The sequence below is a fragment of the Amphiura filiformis genome, chromosome 5 (genome assembly GCF_039555335.1).
Source record: "Amphiura filiformis chromosome 5, Afil_fr2py, whole genome shotgun sequence".
NCBI lineage: Eukaryota > Metazoa > Echinodermata > Ophiuroidea > Amphilepidida > Amphiuridae > Amphiura > Amphiura filiformis.
Window position 1 is genome coordinate 49,135,954 of NC_092632.1, and position 19,256 is coordinate 49,155,209.

General features: G+C 35.7%; 1 protein-coding gene across 1 annotated transcript in view; it reads left to right on the forward strand.

The window, feature by feature from the left end:
* LOC140152249 (WW domain-containing adapter protein with coiled-coil-like) overlaps positions 1-18,400 on the forward strand; it is a 44,457-nt gene extending 26,057 nt beyond the window's left edge. Inside the window, 5 exon segments of the mRNA XM_072174552.1 lie at positions 4,473-4,721; positions 5,411-5,729; positions 6,141-6,348; positions 7,010-7,137; positions 9,266-18,400. Of these exon segments, the coding sequence (XP_072030653.1) occupies positions 4,473-4,721; positions 5,411-5,729; positions 6,141-6,348; positions 7,010-7,137; positions 9,266-9,335 (974 nt within the window). The 3' untranslated portion in view covers positions 9,336-18,400.
* Positions 18,401-19,256: the final 856 nt, after the last annotated feature.

The window sequence follows — 19,256 nt, forward strand, 5'->3', positions numbered from 1 at the left end:
GTCACTTCCAACCGTGTTGCTGAGGTAGTGAGGTATTCATCCACTGCAGACCAACCTATTCATCACAGGAAATTCAATAGAAAAAAGATCATATAAAATGTTACCACTTGACTTGTTGAACACTGGGTTGAACAGAATATATCATAATGATATACATTGATATATTTTATAGCACCCATACTCAAAACTACTCAGTGCTTGACTTGAACTAATAGTGTTTATTGATAAAATCAATTATTGTTCTTCTATTGCAAAGTAATGATACAAAATACAGCAAAACACAAGGCAAACTTGATTCATGATCCCATAAGCCTCAATTAATCAATTTACGAACTTTCCCCCTATTATAATGTTTGAGAAGTGTTCATACTGAAAAACATTATGAAGAATATATTTTCTCGTAAGTTACTAACTTGTGTCACTTAATCTGATATTCTTATCAGCTTATTTAGTTCAAGGTTACACCCACATCTTTAATCATCGGTTTAGCACTGTTGCTGCCACCTTGTTGTAGACATTTGTCTGTAATTCAAATTTATACTCCTGCATTGAATTTGTTCTAGATTTAAAATTGAATGTTAGCCCTGATGCTTGCTTCACTCTTCAGCAGTACATAGTACATGTACTTGCTTATTCATGAATATTCATGAATAGGTGAATGCGGCATTTGTTGTTGCAAAGGCCTTCCCTAAATGGAACGATCTTCTGGGCCGCATTGGTGAAGCACCTATCATTGACAGTTTTAAAAGTGTACTGAAAACACAGTTCACAAGTTTTCTGTATATTAATTTTGTGTTGTTTAGTACATGTAGTTTGTTTAAATTTCTCATTGTTGGTATTCTTATGCTGTGGTATTTATGTACTGCAATGATGACTTTTGGAAATGGCACTGTCCATTAGTGCTGTGGTCGGCACCGTTTTTTAATGTCGACATGTCGATATAATTCGATATACCGACGTCGACAGTATGTCAACATAAAAAAAATTCTTAAAAAAAAAAAAAAAAATGTTTTTTTTTAATTTTCAAAAAATATTTTTGGCCAGAAAAGCAAGTTATAGGCCCAAAATGACTTGTTATTCAAGGTTGGAAACCAGAGAAAAACTTTTTTTTACCAAGTTGGATGCAGTTGTATATTTTAATTACTTTTGCTTCTATTGAACAGCTAGCAATGCATACTAATACAATGTGTCCTGACTGTTCAATAGAAGCAAAGGTAATCAAAATATACAAATTTATCCAACTTTGTAAAAAAAATTTGGCATTTTTTTTTTTTTTTTTTTAGTAGCAGTATTTCTCTGGTTTCCAACCTTGAATAACAAGTAATTTTGGGCCTATAACTTGCTTTTCTGGCCAAAAATATTTTTTGAAAATTAAAAAAAAAAAAAAAATTTATATTTTTTAAAGAATATTTTTTTGATGTCGACATGTGTCGGGATACGTGCCGACGTCGACATTATGTCGACATAAGGCATGTCGACCACAGCACTACTGTCCATAAGTGTAATTAATGTAATGTTAGGTAATTTGTAATGTATCGTAATGTAATGATAAGCATATTAAAGATGGCCAACATTTTAAAAAGTCATCTGAGGTCAAGTAAAGCAAGATGGCTGTGTTTTTGGAAACTTACCTAGGCCTACCCTGTACAGGAAGCAAATCCTCTGAGAAAGTCATACTGAATGGTCTTTGTCATCTAGCAGATCAAGTATTTCTAAATTTAGGTAGCACTTTTGGATGTACCGTAACCACTCGGGTATAAGCCCACCCCCCCCCCCAGATGGCAGATTTCACTTCAAAAATGGGGGTGGGCTTATAACCGGGGAAGGGCTAGTGCTTGAATTTAAAAATAAGAACTATCACCCCATTGCATATATGCCTAATGTACCAGTAATTTCTATCTTCTATGTCAATTTCTTAAAATTATAAGTGTGGAATGTTAATTATCAACTGATATGTTTTATATTTGTTCTTAAATATGAGAGCAAAACATTGATTTGATTTAAGAACTCTCTTAAAATTATAAGTGTGGAATGTTAATTATCAACTGATATTTTTTATATTTGTTCTTAAATATGAGAGCAAAGCATTGATTTGATTTAAGAACTTGGTCAAAATTAAGTACTGGGCTTATACCTGAGTGCACCCTTGTTCCCAGAATGCTTTGAAAAATAGGGGGTGGGCTTATAGCCGAAGGTGGGCTTACATGTATACCCGGGTGGTTACGGTATATAGATTTTTTTCTAATGGGAAAGTCCATGCTCTCCTGATTACAGGACCGAAAATGTTATTTTAATCGGACATTTGGTTACCAAAATATGGTCTGTCAAAATGGCTCGAAACCAAGAAGTTGGCAACAACTTTCTTTTTATTTTCTTTATTTTTGGCATGCAGTGTTACCAGATAATTTGAACTATGCAAATACAATTAAAAGAGGTATGATACTGAAACTTGGTACATGGAATATTACACATAAAATGCAAAGCTACATGTATGGTTGCGTTTGGCAAATTTCCATTTGCATAATTAATTAGGGTCAGGGTTCGCAGGTTTTTGCCGAAGGTGGAAAAACCGTGGCTTTAACCACTTGGCAGAGACAGTTTTTGCCAGTATTTGCCTGCAAAAATGGCAAAAACTAAAAAAGTGAAAAATTTTGTCCTTTTTTCATATCAAAACAAATGATTAAGTACCGGTAACAAAAACAATTTCCTGAGTGTAACAAGGTCAGATTTTATAATTATAAATAACATATTAAGAAATTAAATGCATGGGTTTTCATTGCTCACTAGTGTTCTGTTTTTACCCATGTACCATGCCTTGGTACCAGAGCTCTTTTAATTGTAAAAACTTTACTTTGCATAATTCATGCATACAATGTAGGCCTATATAATTAGAAAATTATCTGGATTTGTCAAAAATATTGGCAACTTCTTGCTTTCATGCCATTTTGATAGGCCATATCTCCAGAACCGAATGTCTGATTGAAACAAAATTGTCAGTTTAGTAATCTACAGAAGAGCTACATGTATAACATTTAAATTTAAAGAAAATCTTAATTTTTGCCTTAGCCAATTGATCACAATTACAATGGGTTGTAAACAGTTTTGTACATTTACAATGTAGTTGGAGGTTGAATTTTCTGGTATTGATTCAGTCTTGCCTTTGGAGATTATGTAGTGTTGCCAACATAGGATTTACCGCAGTCATGGGCAGCGCAGGTGATTCTGTAAACAAGATTGGATTGTTACAGGGTTGTATTTGATGTGAACATAATTTCCCTGTACATGTTAGTGGCTTTGAAGTCTAGATGGGAGTCCAACTGAAGGGATGTGTTGATTTTATCTGAGACTGGGATCTGAGACTCCGAGTGAACCGTCACAGACACAGTTCAGGTTTACTCAGTCTAAAAATGGCAATTTGTTTCATTTCATTCTTCCAGTGTAAATAATATATAGTCAAAGAACGAATCGACTTCGCTTGTATAATGATGAAAGTGTCATCAACAAAATTAAGCCACAGTTTCAGTGCTTTCCCCAGGTACTCAGCACTTGCTGGCCAAATTTCTCCATGTATAAATTAACAACAATTAGCGATACCACAGCCCATAGCAATCCCATGTTGTTGAATATGAATGTTGTTATCATAAGATAAATTTTAGGTGTGACAAGTACAACAATCTGTTCCACTGTAAGATCAGCTAAGCTAAGTGACATTATGCTCACTACATTTAAGTGTGGAGTCTTTGAGCAAACAATCCTTCACAACTTGGATATATGGCATCATCAGCAGTGGTGTAGCCAGGATTTTTCCAAAAAAAGGAGCCAAGATAACTTAGGGGTAGGGGCAACATTTGACAAAATTGTCAAAACAATATCACAGTGGCCAGCATCTGAGGGGTGGAGGGGGGAGATGTTCCATAGGGGGTCCACCCAATGTGAAAAACTAGTTATAGATTTGTAGGATTATGTGCATAAAATATAACCATTTTGGGACTGTATTGATTCAGTGTTGACTGTTGATGTGATATTTGGATTGCATGAACAAGCAGGACAACAAATACTGTGGGAGAAGTTTATGTATCAGTTTCCAACAATGTTATTTGATTTTGGTATTTAGTAGTATATACATGAATAAAATATGTTTAGGAATAAGTTTGTATGATCACATACAAGACAACTTGGGATGATGAATAGCACTAACAAAGAGGGCTCCGTGTGAACTAAAAGTTCTAGACTAAGGAAGGTATATTTTGGCTTTTGATGAGGGGATCATATTTTTTCCATTTCCATGATAAGAAACATCAACCATTTCAGAGATGTAAAAAACAAGTCTTGATGATTAGAAAAGTCCTGGCTACTATTGGAGTAAGTCTTATATCTATAATCTACATACATATACCAACTAATGTGTGTCAGATTCCACCAGTTCCATTATATATACTAAGATCTTGGATATTTTTTGACATTTGAAACAGATTCTCCACGAGTGCAGGGGACACCGTCACCCGGACCAGTCACTGCATCACCACTAAATGTAACCCCCAAAACACACATTCACCATAATCAACATAGCCATAGCCTTCACCCACCATCATCAGCGCAGAGATTATTCCAATCATCACACTCGCCTTCGCTAGATCATAAAAATGCATCATCCCAGCATCAGAACCAAGGGTCACATCCACTTGTACAGCAAGGAGACAAAACGGATGGGGCTCATGAAAGTAAGTTTATTGATTTGTTGTTAGTCTTTTAATCAAATTAATGGCAAAAATGCCATATTATAGACCGAAACAGGGTGTGTAGTTGGATACAATAAGTTGTCACATCCAATAGAGTGTATTGAGCTTGGGCACATGCCATTGCATTTGTCAAGGAGACACAGACTTGGAGAAAAAATTGTTTGATGTGTAAGGGTAATTGATGTCTTGGTTAACAAATCCTGTTTGTTCTACTTTTTTAGTATGAAAAAGCAACTATACTTTGGTTCACTTCATGTTCAGTAGTGACATCAATGCTTTTTCGCGATTGCGCCGCAAGCGTGCCGGCAAATCGCTCTTGTGCGCGTGAGTGTACACTTTGCGTTATTAACTTGACGCGCGCGATTCACTGCTTAGGCAAACGAAATACGCACATACGTCACTACCAAACTTGAGGTGAACCAAATTATAAATTTTCATCGCTTACCAAATTGATCACAAAGCCAAGTGAATTTTAGGTAGTTGAAGCAGAAAACCAAGACATAAAATTTGTGTGAAAAAGATGACTCTCAAAGAATAACGTTCAGGGAAAAATAGACAAATGTTGACATACATACAAAAAAGTTTCATGATTTAAATTTATTTCACGATGTCAGTTTGCCATGGTTCTTTTCTATTGATTAATGACTTGTTATTACTTGCTTTGTGTCCAGGACTATCTAACCAATCCCCCATGTCCATAGAGTCAGTATCTGACCTTTCATCACCCGCCCCATCGCACCCAGAGCCATCCCCCAAAGCGCAGATGTCTACACCTGTATCACAGCAGCAGCAGTCCAGCTCTAGCCAAACTCAACAGCAGCATACGCAGCCATCGCTAGCGACGAGTGTTTCACAGGCGACACAGAATGCAGTGGCGGTAGCAACAGTATCAACACAAGGAGAAGGTACAAGGCAAGATGATCAGCAGCAGCAGTCTAAAAATGTAGATGAAGATAGTAGACCTCCCCAAGCTAGTCCTACATCGTCCAGGTAAGGTCAACAATGGCTTTTGTTATTCAATTGTTTTGTTCAAATTCTTTATCATCAGTGAAAATGTCAGGCAATACAGTAAAGAAAGAAAATATAAAAGCCATATTTGTGATAATAAAGCAGATAGATGGTGGTTTGTTTTTCATTGTTAAATCTGTCGAAGAATAGCCACTAGCCAGTGAAAGTTCACAGTTTTGTAATAGCAGCAGATGTTGAAGCAGAATGTTAAATTCAACTTTGACAATGCGATGCTGATGTGACTAAAGACCCACTGTCGTTATTGCATAATATGATCTCTGAGATTTCAACACGACTTGGAAATTAATGTTTTGTATTTTCCAAGAAACCCCGCAGATCATAAAACAATTTAAATATGCTCTTCATTTTCTACTTGTTTTTCACTTTCCACAGAAAATCACTTAGCCCAACTCATAGTGTGTCAAGTCAATCCGGGCAGGTGACAACGCCGCATAAGTCTCCTGCTGCAATCGCTGCAGCACTAGCTAGTGCTCCATTGAAACCTATCACAGCCACCATTTCTCCAAGTCTAATCCAATTTTATGATGAAAATATTACTAGGCATACCATCAACTGGCCAGCAGACCATGTGGAAAGACAGGTACAGTACCAATTATTTATTTTTACAGATGAATCAAATTTACAATATTGTAACATTTACATAAAAAAGAAATTTTTATTTTTTCCCACACAATGTTTTCACTGTCAGATATGTCAATGCATGTCGATACATTGGCCGTAACTGAGGTTGATCGGATCGATGTGTTATGAACATCCCGTGTATGTCATACACGTACAGTGTTATGAATATTGTGTACGTGTTTGATCGTATGAATTAAACAACAAACAGGACACATTGTTTTATTAAAATCTTGGATATTGTCACAAATACAGCACCTTAAAACCTTGATTGGCAAAGTTTCAATTATAATATTAATTGTTCACCAACAGCAAACAGTGGTATGCTGTAATCATTAATGTCGAGTGTCCACTGTCCACTGTGTAGAGTACATAGTATACACAAGACGGTCATCCATGGCTCGTTAAAAATCTTGATATTTGTGAAGAAGATCAAATGGTCCAATGTGAGCACGATCATCGCATACATAGCTATACATCACCCAACAAAGACCGCTAGTAACTCGGAACAATTATGTAAATGTTTGAGATATTTATTAATTTGTCATTCCCCAGAAGTAAAAAAAAAAAAAAAAGTGGTCATATTTTTTTTTTTTTAATAATTTGTTCTTTCTCTGAAACAGGCACAGAGATTTGGTGAAGAATCTCACACACTTGGAGCAGAGTATAGCTCCCAAATATCTGTTGATCTCAAGTTTGCTAGATCATTGGTTAGGGCTTCAGAGATTCAGGCAACATTACAGGAACAGAGGTGAGTGTTGGACAATTCAGTTAATTAGATCTTAACCACTACGTATGAATATCCACTTGTATAGATCTTTAAATCTGAGCAACCAAAATTTGAGCAGTTAAACTAGCAGCAAAACAATAGGTTCTTTGCACATGTGTTATGGACTATACATGTGTTCAGAATCAGATGTATGTGCTGAAATGTCTCATGGCATTAGCCTGGCGTACAATTAAATGGTTTGGATACTCAGCATGCAGGATCTGATATGCTGATCAATCCTTGTTCAGGCTCCATGCTTCACAAACTTTATTAAAGGATTGTTGACCAAATTACTCCAAATTTCACTCAACCAGGTCACTGTGCATTTCACTGGATGCAGTATCAAACATGATGTTTCACTTGTTGTAAGCACTGGGGGTATACACAATGCATGCTTAAAGATGTTGATTGCAAAAAAGCTACCTCAATGCATTGGCGTCATGGACTGCATTAAGCAGCATAGTGATTAGTAGTGTACAGTAACATGGTTATCAATAGCACTGCATACTTTGAAAGAAGAAAATACAAAAGGTACATAACATTCTAATTCTGAAACACACGTTTTTGGATCAAACTAAATAATCAAAGTGGCCTTCAGGCTCCATTTTAAATCTTGCCTGTAGCCAAAGTGACATACCACCAAAGTGTAGCCTGGCATTAACCTGAACATGTTGTGTTGGTTCATTTGTATTTTTGATTACATCAACTGTGGGTCAAAAATATGTGTATCTCAATTTTAATAACTCTTCCCATACCTTTGTACAGGAGCCAACCGTTGTTAATCTGTGATGAATCCACACCTTGACAGTAGCGTATACACAAACGCAAGTTAACGGAAGCGTGCATACGTGTTATACATAAAATTTGTCATGCCTGCAACCTGTGTGCACATACGAGGGGGTATCCAAAAGTTTTTGACATCAACCAGAAGTGAAAGAGCTATACCGATGAAATTTCGTCAGTGTAATCACTGGTCCTTATGTACATTATGGTCCAAAAATGGTCTCATAAGTATGTTTACTTTCTTTACAGGTGGCGCTAGATGGGCAGTAGGCGCATAACCTGAAAGATGGTGAAAATTGAGGCACGCAGCATGATTAAGTTCCTGCATTTGAAGGGTTAGGCCTACAATGCTCAGAAAATCTATGATGAAATCTACGGTGATGATTGCCCATCATATGGCACTATTGCTTTTTGAAAAAGGAATTTCCAAACTGGCCACATGTCCCTCACAGACGAGCCAAGAAGTGGACGTCCATCACTTAACGGATGATGCGCCACAGTGAAAAAACTCAAGAAAGTGGAGGATCTTATCATGAAAAGGTTATGCGCCTACTTCCCATCTAGCGCCTCCTGTGAAGAAAGTAAACATACTTATGAGACCATTTTTGGACCATAATGTACATAAGGACCAGTGATTACACTGACTAAATTTCATCGGTATAGCTCTTTCACTTCTGTGTGATGTCAAAAACTTTTGGATACCCCCTCGTACACGCTTACAAGTTGAATTCAGTACTTTGGCGGTAGCAGCTAAACATTGCCATTTTTTTGTAGTTTTATTGCTGATATCAACAGAGAAATCGCTGATCTTTATGCAAGGCTGAGTGGCAATGATTAACTGACATTCCTCATGAAATGATATGAATTAGACTAAGACGATCTATAGCTTGTTTTCATTGTTGAAAGGGAAAAGCTGCCCGAGTGAAGTAAACCACACAGAGACTATGGACACGAGTTGTTAAACAGTGATGAACAACGGTGACATGGCTCGAAAAAGTGGGGAATTTGGGAAGCTCATTCCCAGGAAATGGGAATGAGGTGTTTGGAGGGAAATTCTGGTATTTGGAGGGAAATTCTGGTATTTGGAGGGAAATTGTGTCTTTTTTGTATATAAAAACATGCTATAAATTATGGAAAATTTAGCTTGCTTCCAGGGAAATGAAACATTTTTTCAAGCCCTGAATGGTGTAACATGATTGAATCCCTAATTACCACATGCCTTTTTCAATTGCAGCCCTGTTTGGAAATGTTAACAGCCCTATCCTAATTAATAAGGAGCTGAATCTTACATCTTATCTTTACATTTTGTGTCTTTTTCTCTTTCCAGAATATTATTTTTGCGACAGCAAGCAAAGGATCTAGAAAAACTGAAGAGTGAGAATGCATATGTGACATAGCAGATGGTAGTAGTAGATATTAACTACTGCTTCTTATTTTAGTAAGGTATAAATAAACAATGACTTAACAAAAAAAGTGAAAAAATATATGTAAAATCAGAAAAAAAATATATGAAACTGCAATTTGAATATTTTTTTTTGTTCTAGAAATTTCTTTAGGCAGAATGGTAATAGTGCTGCATGAAAGTGCTAATTTTACAGATGGTGTCAAGGCAAACATGCTCAGTTTCTTTTCTTTAAGTTTGTCTGAGTATCCGATATCTTCAGGAAACAACCAGAAGACTTGCATAACTTCTTTTTGGGGTATTTGATTCAAAGCGGCATGAGCTTATTTCGTTTGATGAGCTTGCTTAAGTATGCTGTGCAATATAATTACTATGATTTATTGCATTCACACCGGTCACTCCTTCACATCTCAATAGACCATACATGTTTGGCTACGGTCCAAAAATCCTGTTTTGCCAAATAGGCGGTAGTTTAAAATTAATTTTAATAACTGCTTAACTTTTTTGTTTTAAAATCCAAATATGTGACCATCCACCACAACTGAGCCCGGATGTTGCCAGGGCCACTATTGAGATATGCTCCATTGAACTTAACAATAAACAATAGGAAACAAAGGATTTATTGACTGTTTTATTGATTTTTCACTACTTAAATGTCATGTACTATAGACCTGATATACATCATTTTAAAGCTAATTTCAAGCAGAATATTTTGGTTGAATATCTCAAAAATGATGATTGGCGACTTCAGGGCTCAGTTGTGCTGAATGGTCACATATGAGAGCTATCAGGTGTTAAATTGAAAATGATAATTTGCACATTTATTCCAAGAAATCTTCCACTTTAGTTTGACTAAGGAATGCCTTGAACTCATCTGTAAAATCAGCCATTACTGCCACCAGTAGTGAATTGTGTGTATGGTACTTTTAAACATGTGGTCCCCTTGAAGCTACAAAACAGTTCCAAGTTTTTCATTTCAGTGCTTGTGAGTAAAAGTGACATTTAAAAAAAAAAAGGTCCTCCAGAGTTTGGAGCTGCAGATTCTTGATGTTATCATGCTGATCCCAAGACATCAAGTTGATAAGTGTGAATTCTGTTTTGAACCATAAAAGGTGGTATCATACCAGCACTAGCACTGGCCAAGGGACAAGTGATTACTATAATTTGGTTCATCTCAAGTTTGGTAGTGACATATGTGCGCATTTCCTGTGCCGCAGTATCAAATCATGCGCGTAAAGTTAAACGCCCTAAGTGTACATGCACGCGTACATGAGCGTTTTGTTGGCACGCTTGCAGCGCAACAATGAAAAAGCATTGACGTCACTACCAAACTTGAGGTGAACCAAATTATACCAGTGATTATTACTAGTGATTGAGATGGCTTGATTTCAACTGCTAATGATGCAGTCGCTGACAACTCGCTTGTCTGCCAGTAATCGCTAATCTTTTGCAGGGATTAAATGATGACACGACTGGCGTAAACTCAAGTAAAATGTTTTAAGTAATCTCTGTAAATGACTAGTAATTGGTTAGTATGATAGGACCATTAACAAATGATGATTTGCTTTGTGATCAAACTTGATTGATAATCTGTTAGAAATGCAGTAACATGAATTACAATTCAATAAATGACCCAACGCTATAATTGAAGACTGAATTAAAGAGACTAGTTTGCGTCTGATGTCAGGTAGGCAAAGGCGGATTTTTGGTCTGGTTGACAGGTCGTCATACGCAAATTAGTCTTTTTAATTCTGTCTTCAATTATAACTGCTATTATTAGGAAGAAAAATGTTTTGGTGTAACTCCGGAATACCCTTGACACCTTATGTGTTATAATGCTTGCTCTGTACAGTGTGTAGGGTATTCTGGAATTATTCTAGGAATTGAACTGAAAAGAAAAAAATACTCCAGAATTTGCACAGTCTTCTGCACCTTATGATCTAGCTTAACCCTAACAAAAAACCTATTCATATACGCATCCTTGTACTAACCCTGACTTAATCCTTCCCTTACCCTAAGACAAATCCTATGCCAAATGCTAGGTGCAAAAGATAATTCTGGAGTTTAGTCATGAGAAAGTTAATTTACCATTTAGTTGCTATGGAAATCAGGGGGCCAATTATCACTGATTTTGTTTGTTGATTTAAAAATAAAGAAGTGACCAAATGGAAATATAAATGTTATTGATGACTTCATATAATTGTCTTTGTTTTCTGCTTTTCAATATTTATAATTGATTTTATTTGACAAATGATTCCGATTATGATAATCAGCACATTTTATCTATTAATTTAATATTTTTTGCATCTCTTTGTTAAAATATTACAATATATTCAATTTGGTTTAGATCATGATGCTGTATTAGAAGCGTTAAGCAAATCATTGTTTGTATGGATTTCTTTTAATCAATAGCATGTTTTGCAAAATTATTTTTGTATCATCAAATTTTTCCTTTTGGTTATTATGGCCTTACCACAAAACCATGATCATCATCTATTTCTAGTAATGAAACTTGTGAAATATTTGCAGGCACTTGTTGATGCAATTCTCGAGTCGAATTGTTTTTGTAGCACTGACTTTTTTCAGGCTTCCTGTCTGGTTTTGTAGTCCATTATCTCAACACTTATGGCATCTCTTAGACATAGTACTTTTTATAGCCATCTATGTTGGTACAAAACTGAAAAGTATCAACAATAAGCGAAAGAATCACAAGGTTAGAATTTGGCACATTCTACAAATCAGTTCTTGTAAAAAGATTTTGTTAATTTTTTGTAAATTTTCAAAGTCTTTACAGCAGGTTATTTAGCAAGAATCAAATGATTCCGGTCAAAGTCCTGTGCTAGAATTGATTCTTGAACTGTGTGGGGAACTTCCACGGACTAAAAATAAGCAGACGTTGTGCCATATGGCAAAGTCAAGCATCATAAGTTAATGAGGTCTGATCGTTCCTACGCCCACTCTGCGTCCATTACTGAAAATTGTGTTTTAAAGCGCAGTCTTTAAAATGTTTGCACAAAAAAAAAGTATACAACGCCATGCAAAGTTGGTTAGGCACAGGTGAAAGAACAGTCGGCCCTCATGAATATGCGAGAATTGGCATGGTATACAAAGCATTGGGACTTTGCCTTTTGGTGCACCTTCTGTTTATCATCAGTCTATGGTGGAAATTCTAACCCTGGAATCGTACAAAAAACAAGCACCCAGATTGAACCTTGCACATTAATGGATTATACTTACTGCCAGATAATTGGCAATTTGCAGTTTCTTTGTATAGATGTAATACATGTTTGTAAGAGCTGGGTATAAGCAAGGTTCCATGTTTGTACAATATTGTAAAACCAAGGAAATAACATTTCAGTTTCCACTGTAGAGATTACATATCACCAGGATTTGTTGGCTTCATTCTACCACACACTAAACGCTTTGTGATGTGATCAAGCAAAAACAAACATGGGTTTATTTTTTTCTTTAGTGTAGCTTGATTATATTACAACTTTGCATTCTACAATGACTTGCTTGGGTTTGGGCACTTAAGAAGCAATAGCAAGACTCTGGGCAGTCTAGTCCAGAGTAGCATGGCATTGGAAGTGCACTTCAAATACGCAATATGCGCACACATGTATATACACATGTGAAAGTAAAGTTGTGTGGTAAGAATGAACCAACTGGTTCCTAGTAGAATTAACATTTTACCTGTACATTTCCACTTGAGAGTGACAGGAAAATTTTGCTGTATTTTTTAGAGACACTCGGCATAACCACATCAGGATATTCTCATACAGAATGATTTATCAATTTTGGGCTGGAATTGATTAAAAAGACTAATGCAGTATTAATTTTTGAAACCAGTACCGGTACTTAAAATCCAAATGCAGTTGGTCAGAGACATTGATAGGTGTACTGTACATGGAATGCATCATATCTAAAGTAACGATGTTCCTTTCTTGGAAGTGAATTCAAGGGAAAAAAATTTTCAACAGCCATTTGAAAAATGTTGAATCCACTAATGACTGACTATACAGTCTCATTTGTTAACAAATATAAAGCACAACAAACAATGAAAGGTTATGAATTTGTCAGCCCAGATATGCTTTGGAAAGCTAAAACACTTAAAAATACAATGATGGGGAGCTTTATTCTCTAACTTCTGCCTGAATGTAGTCATCCTGTATGCTTGAATATATATCTCTGGTGTTATACTTGTTTGTCACTTAAAATACAGCAAATATTTAGTAATTTTGTTTCCTGAATTTTTGTTGTTGTTCTTTTCAACCCTTTTATAATTTACCCTTGATCCTTTTATTACCCATTAGAGGCAACAGCAGCAGTACCATATGTATGATAAACAATTCAGCAACAACACAATTTTCAGTGGTGATTTTTTTTTTAGTTCTTATTTTGCTGGGTTGTGGTCGGCCGGGTGGGAAAGATGAATTGGTGCAAACATGGCATGAGGAGATGACTTTTGTTGTTGTGTGATGATAGTGTATGTTTGTACACAATAAAGTCTTAATTGTTACACAGACTGTGTAACACAAGTATTATTATGGGATGTGGCACTTGTTCTCATCTTAGCTGGAGCTCTGTATACATTTTATAAGAAAATTATCAAATCGTGGAGGTATTTGGTGACAGCTATTTATATTGTGCAACTTTTTATTTTTTGTTTTCTTTCTTAGCGAGAAAGAAAAAATTTATGCCAAATGTTTCAATTATATTATGATGCTGATTATGAAAACTTGTGAATGACCTTATTTAATATCTCTTGTATGGAACCATAATGGGTGACTAGCACATGACTTCAAATTTTGTAAGTAGTCTTGCAAACTGCTTGGCGCTTCTAAAATCAATACTTGGCTTTCTGTGGGAAATAAATAAACATGTTTTGCCTGGTAAAAGGTAGTTTTGGTTGACATGAAGCATGCTGAATCTTTTTTATTTTCTTAGTTATGTAAGTAATGTGTACATGTACACTGCCAGGTCACCATCTCCAGCACATGTACTTCAATAATAATAATGCACTTGTGCATGAAGAGTAATTGATGTTGAAAATGTCAAAGTAACTGGTGTAGATGCATCTCATATCTTAACACAGGTATACTTGATTTGGTTTCCTCAGTGCAGTGATGTCACAAAGTAACTATGACAAAGAACTGAGGAAGTCAAATAGTCTTTACCGGAGTTGAAATTTGAGATGTGTCTACACCAGTTACTTTGACATTTTCAACATCAAATACTCTTCATGCACAAGGTTATTTCTATTATTGATGTACACCAGGAATAACTGGTGGAATCGGGCAGTGTATGCAAATTTGAAAATTCAATTGGCTTAATAGCATTATGTAATAAATGTACAATATAATGCATTTAGTGTAAATTTCAGGTCTTCTGATTGTGATAAACAAATCACTACCCAAGAGAGCAGCATGGAAAAACACATTTATTTAATACAGAAATTCTTGGAACATAGTGTGAAGCAACTTGTGGTTGGACCTCTCCTTTTTATTTTCCCCCAGAGAAATTGATTATTAGTTTTTTCAAGTAACTAAGTAAATATGTTCAAATCTAAATGCTTATTTGCTGTACTATGATGCACACGATCCTAACACAATGTATGTATCAATTTACATATATGTTGTAGCTTCCATCAGTAACTGCTATATTATGTGTGTGATATTGTCCATATGGTCGACCCAGGGTTGTCGTCACCTTGCTTGAGTTGAAAGGTTATCCAATATTTACATTAATCATTGCATCCAAAATTATGTTCTCCAGAATTTGGTTGTTTTTTGAAATTTTTTTTACTAAATGTAACCCAGTGGTGCAACTAATAAAGGAACTTTTGAGGACAACCCTGGCTTAACCAGACATTTAACTGCAGTTGCTGAGGACTACTAGATCTATCATGGTCTACTTATGAAACAAATCTGTTGTATGTCTTGGTTGTTTTATGTCACTGATGTCAGTAACAGTTTGGTATTTTGTAAATCATTTCAAGTTGACATCGGTTTAACTGTTGACAGTCACAAAACCATTGTCACATCTCGCTATAACGAATTTGGGAGTTTTGAATTATGAGTCGCATCTGTGGTTGAGTAATGCGATGTATGTATTTCGCAGTGGCAGGTTCGAATTGTGTGCACTAACATAATCCTGTGAGGCATATACATTTGCATTATAAGGTTGGTTTGTCCACACGTTTTCGAAGTAACTACGTAAATGCATCGATAGTACTCTCAACTTGAGATGAGACACGGCATAGTTATTTGATTAGTATGCAATCACATGAAAGGTACCGGTTAAAAGTAATGAGAAGAAATCACTTTGCCTGGAAATCGGCAATGTTTTTATGTGTGTTTTGGTCATGGCAAGCGGATGAACACTTCTTTTGGAATATGAAATTCACTTCACACCAGTTATTTTGCTTACTCTTGGTGGTATAGAGGATATCAGTCCATGTTTCGTTATGCAAGATGTACTTGTTGGGATGTGAAAGAACTGCTGAAGAATGTAGTGATTAGTTCACAACATACAAAGTGTGAAGTCCCCACATTTGAAATTCACACTCTCTGTGTGGGAGATTAAGGTCATGTCTTCCATAGGAGTGTATGGATTTCAACTGGAATAACCCATTATGTTTCCAAGTTGTGTATAATTGTTGCATTCTTACTCCTCAAAGAATATGTACAGAAAGGAATGACCTATTGAGAGTTTTTCACAATTTAATAATAGAAAACCATTACTGCAGTATGCTGTTTGTACAATATGTTGTGTTAGTTGGAACTGAATGGTATGATATGAAAATTCTGCTTGAAAGAATGTGATGTACACAGTAATCAAGGATTTGATGAGATTTGTTTTGCTCAAATGACTTATAAAAATAAAATTCTTTTACCATGCATTAATTTTTTTAAATGTTCACGTTGAAGATGGAAATCGACTTTAGATTTCAGAAAGCAAACTGTTTCCTAACAATGTAATCTGCATATGTGACACAATCTGGTCCATTGAGGCCAAAGGTTGCAAATTTAAAATTGAGATAAATTAAGGCAAAAATATGGAGTAAAAAAGAATAAAATACATAAGAAAATAGACATCACAAAACTTCATAACTTTGGAACCAAGTATGCTCGACCTGTTTTGTTTTCAGTATATGATAGCCTAATGTTTATTAAAGAAAATAATTATAGTAACTCAATTTTCAAAAATGTCTCCTTTGGCCTCGATGGACCAGATCATGTCACATATTTTTATTGAATTTTTCCTCCATAATTTAAAATTCCACTAAAAATAATTTTAGAAAGAATTTGTATTCAAATTAAGCCTTAAAAATTAATCACAATGGCATGTCACTAGTTTGAACGGTTGTAAGTAATTACTGGACAATGCACTATTAATGGGGTGGGGTTATATGTGGGTTATCAGTTGTAATAGAATAAAAGGATGGATGTGAAATAAATAAGGTAGATGCACTATTTTAGCTTTTTCTTGGGACTACTAGTACAGCTGCTGAGCTGAAGCATTGTGTGCTTTTTAGTAGAAGCATGAGAATTTCCACACAGCACACATGAATGTTTACCCCTGTACAACCAAAAATGTGATTGTTTACCTAAAAATGAGGTTTTTGTAGGATAACTCTGTAGCGATAGGTCGTAAATACTAGCACAAACTATACATTGTTTTGATCCTTGTGATCAGACAAGTAATTTGGTATATCTCTCAACAAGATCGCAGCATTTTCAATTTTTTAACCCCTATATTACCTTTCATGACTTACAGCGGTTACCAAGGGTCAAATCCAAAATGGCTCTTCACATCATAAAATCAACATTTGACCTTAAACTTTATGTGTGGAAATTCTCATGCTTCTACTAAAAAGTGCACAATGGCTCCCTGTTTGGGAGCTTAGCAGCTGTACTATACACCAATCCGAGAAGCGTTTACTGTATTTGGCCCTCTATTGACGGAACCACAATTGTACCAGTGCGGGAGATTTAATTTGTTCAATCAATTCATGGTCGTGTATTGAAAATTACTGTTGTGTACAATTCTGTATAGCACACTAACAAGTAATTGATTGAACCCCCGACCTTGGGACACCGCAGTTTTACGTCGGGGACACCGCAGGAATGGCCTAGTCGGATTGGTGTATGTACTATACTATAACATGCAGAATTTTTGCAGCTTGTGATTGGGAAAGAACCCACATTTTTGCACCATGAAATTTTCACATGTCTAAATTCTTAATTGCCTATTCAAAGCAAAATATTTGTATATTTTTGGCAGATTCAAAATTGGTGTAATTTTCAAGCATAGGAAGATCACAAGTATAACAGTATCTCCAAGAGGTGAGCTGTCATGTTGTATTTACCATTATATGAGATGTGAGATGTAATAACCATTTTATGAGATGTGACGCTTGGAAAGTGAGATTCAGCTACTATATTAGAAGTTCTATTGTGAATTGTAATTTTTGTGGTGTGTGTAATAATGCTCATAGTGTGAGTTCAGAGGTAGCTTAAAGCCCTGTTGCCAGTGTGCAGTGAATTGCGCACACATCTCAAAAGTCAACGTATCATAATGTACAAGAGGTATGATTGCAAAGAGGTTGAATGACATCGGTTTGTGGCTCAAATCTTTGACATACTCAAAATTAATTGTAATAGATTGAGGCACAATTTCCACTCCATTGAGGAACAGCACATGAATAAAAAAATGTTAGAAACTAGTCAACAAGTTATGTCTATATTTTGTTTAGTGACATCTCGACTGTATAATTCCTGCCACTCACATACACCCGAAATCTCACTTTGAATTTAAGCTAAAACTATGTACCAAGCAAGCATCCCACTTAACTGTCCATGCAGTTAGCCATTATAGTTCCTTAAATATATACAACAGGTGAGTGTATATACATTATATATGATGCCTCTTGTTTGGTTTACAATGCTTAGATATCAACAAGTGGTTCATTTCTTTTTTGTTTTGTTAATATGGTACTGTATGAGTATAAAATGCCTCCTGATTTAAGAAAAATAAAATTGTAATTATGGAACTTGACATGTGTTGTTGTTGCTGTCTTTTATTTGTCTTTGAAAATCAGTGCTTCAATTTATTTTGGTTACCCTTTGCTGGATTTTGACCCAGCTTTTGCAGAGAATGTTTTATTATGCTAGTGATATTTCCCAGACAAAAAGAACCAATGATGTAAAACTGACCTAGTCAAATGGACGGAAGGGCGGTGTCTATGTCCATGGAGAAACCCAACCAACAAGGGACTCAAGCCACAAAAACAGATACCAGGTTTATTTAAAATGCCTGTATTGGTGTACTGATGCAGATCATGTAGTAACCCCCCCATTAGTCAGAAGCTGTTTTTATGCAGATATTCATGATAGAGATACATGTAAATATCAACTTTGTTACGTTTCATCAGTTTTATGGACTTCAGAAGTTTCTACAGTTGCACCGAATAAGGTTGTTAGGGACTGTTACAAACACTTATTAGGTGGGCCTGATGAAAAAAAAAATTCATCGCAAATATTTTTCGGGGCCACCCCTTTCCAGATCTCAAAAATTTCGGGCCCTCCTTTTTGACATGAAAATTATGGGTCAACCCCATAGAAAAGCATATAAACTCAAATTTTCCTGGGAAAATTTGTGGTCAATTTTTAGGCCCCCCCCCTTAGGAGGGTCAAAACTTTTAAGGCCCCCAGGCCCCCATTTTGTACCAGCCCCCCGAAGTGTTTGTGAACGGTCCCTTAAATATGGAAAACGAGGTATTTTTTTTATTTGATTTGAAAGTTCTGAGACTTCTAATTGATTCATATTGTTCAATTAACTTTTTTATCATCATAATGAATTGCTGGGAAAAAGCCGGGGGAAAAGATCAAAAGTTATAGACAAACAATTGAAT